The 7,235-nt window shown below is 40.0% G+C and overlaps 1 protein-coding gene across 3 annotated transcripts; it reads right to left on the reverse strand.

Annotated features, from left to right (window-relative positions):
• Window positions 1-130: 130 nt before the first annotated feature.
• On the reverse strand, window positions 131-6,872 carry LOC124073785 (immunoglobulin lambda-1 light chain-like). Of its 3 annotated transcripts, none has more exons than XM_046416267.1 (4): window positions 6,642-6,872; window positions 4,593-4,918; window positions 1,386-1,419; window positions 131-597 (listed from the first exon to the last, which is right to left on the reverse strand). In XM_046416267.1, exons 1-4 carry the CDS (start codon window positions 6,679-6,681, stop codon window positions 269-271), a joined length of 729 nt encoding a protein of 242 aa, XP_046272223.1. In that variant the 5' UTR covers window positions 6,682-6,872; the 3' UTR covers window positions 131-268. The 3 variants fall into 3 exon arrangements, with proteins under 3 accessions (XP_046272223.1, XP_046272225.1, XP_046272222.1); XM_046416269.1 differs by lacking the exon at window positions 6,642-6,872 and adding an exon at window positions 5,011-5,055; XM_046416266.1 differs by lacking the exons at window positions 4,593-4,918; window positions 6,642-6,872 and adding exons at window positions 2,375-2,703; window positions 2,789-2,844.
• Window positions 6,873-7,235: the final 363 nt, after the last annotated feature.

Here is a 7,235-nt window from a genome sequence, read left to right on the forward strand (position 1 = left end):
TCAGGTGAAAAATAAAATGTTGCTGCAACGAAAAAGACATCATTTTAAATGACAGAAGAAATGAATACAAACAATGTTTTATCAGAATGGTTTTTATTGAACGAGTATTGAAAAAGGCAGCAGTTGCAAAGCTGATACAACACCTCCACCTAACTGTCACTACATTTATTACAAGCATGCAGACACATCTTTTCTAACATGGAAACCTTGTGATGAGCAAACAGCACAAACAGTAAAGAAGCACATCTGAAATGGTCATTCTGCTCCTCTACTGTTCTGCAGTGGGACAGTCTGACTTGTTGATGGTTTTCTCTGAAGTTTTGGAGCCCAAAGACACTTTACATGTGTAAACCTTATTCATGTTCCAGTCTGACGCCTGGATGTCCAGATAGCTGCTGATTTGGAAAGTGTGGTCTGCTTTCTGAACAGGCGTGCTGGTAGAGATCCCACTGCTCACTGGACTCCCAGCAGCCAACCAGCTCACATCTGCAAAAGGCACAGACTGACTGGACAGACAGACCAGAGTGGCTTTGTTGGACTGGAGCTCAGCTGTGGACGGAGGCAAGACCGTCAGGACAGGAGCAGGGAGGCTGGAGCCTGAAAATACATCAAGGACATTCATCACATAAGTAGAAATCAAAGCACTGATACAAAACATGACAGTTCATTTATAAACTGTGCTGACAATATGACAAACACGCTGAGGAAAAGGAGCATTTTAAATCAGAGAGAACATTTAGAATCAACATCTAAAATATCAGCAGCATCTTTGTATTTCAGACTTACACATATTTTGATTATTTCAGTCTCAAATTGGAAAAACGTATCATTTCGTTCAATATCTCCATTTTTGAAAATCAATTCATGAAATCATTTTAATTTAGTTTAGTCTCTGTGACAAAGTCTGGTGACAGCAGTCACTTTGTTTTTGTGGAGTCTTTCTGACCACCGATGAACAAAATAATGTTTCATGTGAAACAGACACAAAGATTTTTCTTAATTTAGTTTTGACATCACAATGTAAAATATTCTGGACAGATTATTTAATACGGGGTTTTGAAATGTTAAAATCTGTCATAAAGTATGAAAATAAACCAACACAGTCATGTAAATTCTGCCCAACAGTTCAAAAATTCACAATCAATTAAGAAACTTTTGAATGTCGGCAGAATAAACTATTATATACTATTATATTTAATATCCAGCAATCATTAGCAGACCTTTCAGTCTGGTGTGAAAACATGTAAGAAAGTCAATCTGTTGTTGATGGAACAACATGTTAAATACTTGAAACACTTAGCAACATATGAATTGAGTATTTTCTCTGAATGTGAATGAGAAACAGAAAATCTGTCCTGTTTTGTGATGAGTTCAAAAGTACTTACTTGTCACAATCAGCTTGGTGCCTTGTCCGAATACCACAGTGATTCAGTTTGTACACATGGCTGTACAAAAACCTCCTGACTCTCACTAATGAGGGGAGTGGAACTGAAACATCCTGTTGAGACCAACTTTCACTGTCAACGTCTCATTCACTTCATCAGTCTGCTTCTATTCACAAACTGTGCTGGACTTGAGGACTGATTGTGAACCTTCTGTTGCTTCCTTTTCTTTTCATGGTGCACATGTTAAAAGTCCACATATCATCAGTGAGTTCAGTCTAATGTTAATGATGAAAATGTTCTCCTTCACAACAGCAGCATTCAGACAATGCAGATTAACTTGCATGGCTGTCAGTGACTGCAGGGATGTTATAAGAATCATTTTATGTTGAACTTGCTGCAGCCAAAAGTCACCTTCAAACAATCGTATTAAATCAAACCAGCTGATATGCTACACATGATGTAGTGCTGCATATAAAGTGCAGACAGCACCAATCACACACACAGGTAGATGTTTAAAATCTATTTAATCCAAATGTATGGAGATCTGGTGACCTTTGTGATGTTGTGGATTTGATCAGTGATGATTTGAAGACATAAAATAATGAGTTGACGTGTTGTTGCACTGATATTATTGATATTCTAAAATCCCAAGTTCACTTACTGATCAGTGCAGATATTTACTACAAACGTTTGTCTCTCAAGTCATTCATGAATTTCTATCTTTGTATATGACTCATCTGGGTTTTTTGAAAGTGTTGTCAAGTCCCAATGAAAAGAAAAAACAAAAACAAGAAAACAACAATTATAAATGCTTCTTCAGGGTTATTAGTGAGAACTTCAACTTAAATTTGGACTTTTAATAATATGTTAAATTTTGGTTTGTTGTCATGTAGGGTAGCTATAGAGATCATTATCTGATGGGTCAGAGACTCAAAAAGCAGAAGTAGTTTGTGAGGAGGTTTTTGTCACAGTGTAAATCACTGTGATACAGCTGCAGAAGCAGAGCTGTCCCATGTAGCACAGTAATAAACAGCAGAGTCTCCTGCTTCTGCCTGCTTTATGATGAGCTGGTAATCTATGTTTGATGAGGCTTTAGAGTTGAATCGGTCTGAGGAGAATCCTGATCCATACTGATCAGGTGAACTGTAGCTGTAGTAAAATCTCAGGACATACTGAGGAGCTTCACCAGGAACCTGTTTATACCAACTGACATATCGATTGTCATCTCTCTGAATGTTGCAGTTGAGAACAACCTCTTGTCCTGGAGAAACTGTGTGGACAGGAGGCGTCTGGGTCAGCACTTTGACTGCATCAACATCTGTCAACATACACAGAAAAATCCATGAGTGAAAGGCTTCAGTGTGAAAATATGGGCTGTGAAAGGAATGAGAAGAAGATCTTACATGTTAGAGCAGCGATGAGAGAGCAGAGGGTCCCCAGCATGTTGTCAGTGTGTGCTGTAAACGTCCCTTACTGTCCAGCTGAGAGGTGAGCAGGGTTGGAGTGTGAGGACAAGAGAGACTGAAGCTTATGAAGACACTGAGGAGGAGGAGGAGGAGGAGCTTCAACACTCAACACCATTTTCATTCACAGTTCAATGAAAAGATTTCTTTCATTTCTGTCCACTTCAATACCTGGAAGTCTTTTCAAAAAGGAAAACCTTCATTCTTGTGTTCTTCAAGGACCTTCTCTTATCATCAAAATGAATGATTTTATTTTCTTATGATGAATTTATCGTCTTTCATCATCAGCCTAAATAAACACAGGTCATCATCTCAGTACAAGATGTTTCTCATTGCAACATCATGTATATCTTAATTTGTTCCCCCCTGTGGAATTCAACACAAAGTAGATCAAATACACATTGTACACACAGTGGGACAGTGTGTGTGTTTCCTTTAAACTGCAAGTCAAGGTTTTTATACACTTTAATCCATTCATGCTCACGAGTTAAATCTGAAGTGAGGCTGCAGACGAGGCAGCAGAAAGACCAGATGAAATAAATTTAAAATGAAATATTCACAAGCTGTTATGTTGCTGTCATTTGTTTCCTCAGGTTGTATGTGAGTATGCAATAAATGGCATTACATTGTTATCAAGAAATATTTATGAAACAACACATTTGATTTTTGCTATCACATTATCACTTATTGTTTCTTTTATTTGTCGCCTCATAGCAAGAGGGTTCCAGGTTCGAATCCTGGTCTGGGTCGCATTGTGTCTCTCTGAATATGTTGGGTGACCATAGAACTTCATTATTTTCCCATTTTTGAACTATTAACAACATCTATGACTTATTTTCTTATCAACTGTGAGCACTTTGACTGACTTGTTACACTAAAACTGCTTGACTGATGTCCTTGTTCATCGGGAGTCATCAGTACTTTTATCAGAATCAGAAATCCTTTATTTATCTCTGAGGGGAAATTCTTTTTTGCACACGCTTTGCACTTGCAGTTTTCCTGACCAAGAAAGATAGTGAAAAGATATAAAAATAAGTTCGACAACAAGATAAGTTTAAATCTAAAAATTACACGTATTTACATGTGTAACATCCATCCATCCATCCATTTTCTATACCGCTTATCCGTCAGGGTCACGGGGGAGCTGGAGCCTATCCCAGCTGACTACGGCCGAGAGGCGGGGTTCACCCTGGACTGGTCGCCAGTCAATCGCAGGGCCAACGTATTTACTTTATTTATGTGTTTATGTGTAACATATATATACATTTCATATATAAAAATATGTGTGTCCGTCACAGTCCAGAGTTTAACAGTTTGGTGGCGACAGGCAGGAATGATTTCCTGTGTCGCTCTGTGGTGCACCGTGGGAGTAAGAGTCTTGCTGAACGAGCTCCTGTAGCTGATCAGCACATTGAGGAGAGGGGGAGAGGGAAAGTCCAACCTCCTCTCAGACACCACTGTCAGAGAGTCCAGGTCCTCATCCACAACATGGCTGACCTTCTTAATGATGTGTTTGATGATGTTTGATTTCAGTTGGGTAGACTTGGAATTTCTCTTATTCATGTCTATTTTATGATCTTGATGTGTTGTTTTTTCAACTTTAATGACCTCTTTGCAAAATTTGCTGATTAGAATAAAGATCTTTGTTTGTGGTACCTTCTCTTCAGCCAGCGTTTGCTGCAGTCTTAAAAAGCAGAAGTGCTCAGTGAGGAGGTTTTTGTCACAGTGGAAATCACTGTGATACGTACTGCTTAGCAGAGTTGTCCCATGTTTTACAGTAATAGACTGCTGAGTCTCCCTCCTCCACATTGTTGATGATCAAACGATAATCAGATTGTGACTGATGAGTGGATGTGAACTTGGGAGAAGAGAAACCAGAGCCATAGGTGGGAGAGCTGCTGCTGTGATAAAACCTCAGAACAAACTGAGTAACTCCTCCTGGAATCTGTTTGTACCAGCGAGCTGAACTGCCAGTAACAGTCCCCAGTTTACAGTCCATGGTGGCTGTCTCTCCTGTCCTCAGTGCCACAACAGGAGGCTTCTGTGTCACCACCGTCACACCACTCACACCTGGAAACAAGAAGAAGACATGGAGTGAAGAGAAACACACAGACTGATGAATCCAACATGAGCTCAAAGCTGCAGTAAGTCAGCCTCCTTACATGTTAGAGCAGTGATGAGAGAGCAGAGGGTCCCCAGCATGTTGTCAGTGTGTGCTGTAAACGTCCCTTACTGTCCAGCTGAGAGGTGAGCAGGGTTGGAGTGTGAGGACAAGAGAGACTGAAGCTTATGAAGACACTGAGAAGAAGGAGAGGACACGAGGAGGAGGAGGAGGAGGAGGAAGAGGAGGAGGAGGAGTTACATAAAGTAAATGTGTTGATTTCACTCCGTGTCATCATTGCAGACTTGTAAGCAGAATTAACGCCTGTCAAAGACACTGAGGAGAAGAGGAGGAACAGGAGCAGGAGGAGGAGCTACAACACTGTTTTCATTCAGGAAAAAGGACTGAATCATGAGGACAACATGGTGCCAGTGTTTCCATCATGTTTGTTGCACTGTGGTGGATGTGATGTTTATCCCTCCTTTGTCATCATCTTTTTCAAACATCATTATTTGAAAATCTTCATAAATTGTCTGGCCAAAGTGGTATTTTTATTTGACCATTTGTTGTTGTTGTTTACTGTTTTTGTTGTATTTCTCCAGGTTCATGCCACTGATTTTTCCTTGTTGTTTCTGGAATCCCGCTGATGTCCATTTCATCAACATTATTAACTTCAGGAGATGTTTCAGTGAAGTCCCTGTTATACATGTTCTGTTAGTATGGAAGAAGAAATCAGCACCAGCAGGATGCAGAGACTCTGTGGTCACAACATCACATGTGATAACTGTTTTCCCACAAGCTGGGACAAGTTGGGACGGGAGCTCCCCAAGAGGAAGCTGACAAAAATGATGATGAAAAAAAAACAAACAAACAAACAATGAGCTTCAAACTCTGCTGTGAGGACACAAAACAGAAGCAACACAGAAGGACTGTAAAGGAATGGAAGAATTTGTTAAGAGAATCAAAAAGCAGAAATCCTAATGAAATGAAATTGGGTATCATATCATGAACGTTAAGTTAATTTACTGTTGTGTTGCTTATTCTTTATTACTGTTTGAATTATATAAGAATGCAAGAAAACTACAAATAAATAAATCGATTAATGTGTCAATGAATCCAATTGGAAATATAGAAAGTATGAAAAAAATATTGTACACACTTTGACTTTACACTGAGTCTGTTTGATGGCTCAACTTTGACCAGACAAGCTTCAGAGACTCAAAAAGCAGAAGTGCTCAGTGAGGAGGTTTTTGTCACAGTGGAAATCACTGTGATACCCACTCATTGACAGAGCTGTCCCATGTTTGACAGTAATAGACTGCTGAGTCTCCCTCCTCCACATTGTTGATGATCAAACGATAATCAGATTGTGACTGATGAGTAGATTTGAACTTGGGAGAAGAGAAACCAGAGCCATAGGTGGGAGAACTCATGGTGTGATAAAAATACAAAACAAACTGAGGAACTCCTCCTGGAATCTGTTTGTACCAAAAAGCAGTATTAACTACAGTCCCCAGGTTACAGTCCATGGTGGCTGTCTCTCCTGTCCTCAGTGCCACAACAGGAGGCTTCTGTGTCAGCACCGTCACACCACTCACACCTGGAAACAAGAAGAAGACATGGAGTGAAGAGAAACACACAGACTGATGAATCCAACATGAGCTCAAAGCTGCAGTAAGTCAGCCTCCTTACATGTTAGAGCAGTGATGAGAGAGCAGAGGGTCCCCAGCATGTTGTCAGTGTGTGCTGAGAATGGCCTTGTAACTTGGAAAGTGAGCTCACTGCTGACAGATTAGAGGCTTTGGAGGATGAGGAGAGGAGGTGCTGGACGAGCAATTTAATACAACACTGAAACTGAGAGAGACTGACAGGAGGAGGAGCTTTGGACAGAAAATACTTTCAGTCTGTACATGACACTCCTGACCACAGTGATAGTGTTTAGAGACATGACTAACTTGTAGGTCTCATGTCTCCTGAGTGGACAAGTAATCCACCTGCCTTTATTACAGTAGTTTAGGGATTTTGAAATTGATGATATGAGACAATCAGCCTTTTTCCTGTGTCCAGTGGTCAATTAATGGGGTTAATGAGTTCAAGACGTGTCAGATAAATATGCACTTTATTTCAGTTTCAGAATAATAAAATCTTACTCTTCATTTTATTTTTATATGTGGACAGTCTGAGCAGAAGTTTCCTCTCTGCACATGAGACAGACATTATATCTCAGCAAATGTTAGCTACTGCTTGACCTCCTCATTTACATGGAGCTTTAAATAAGGAGAGGAG

This window comes from Scatophagus argus, chromosome 16 (assembly GCF_020382885.2).
Source record: "Scatophagus argus isolate fScaArg1 chromosome 16, fScaArg1.pri, whole genome shotgun sequence".
NCBI lineage: Eukaryota > Metazoa > Chordata > Actinopteri > Scatophagidae > Scatophagus > Scatophagus argus.

Bases quoted from the DNA above. Each gene is read 5' to 3' on its own strand.
- LOC124073785 (XM_046416266.1), bottom strand. From the start codon at position 2,828: ATGCTGGGGACCCTCTGCTCTCTCATCGCTGCTCTAACAT. The intron at 1,420-2,374 runs GTATCACAGTGA...TGAATCACTGTG, and splicing joins ACAGCTCTGCTTCTGCAGCT to GTATTCGGACAAGGCACCAA. The intron at 598-1,385 runs GTAAGTACTTTT...ATGTATTTTCAG, and splicing joins CACCAAGCTGATTGTGACAA to GCTCCAGCCTCCCTGCTCCT.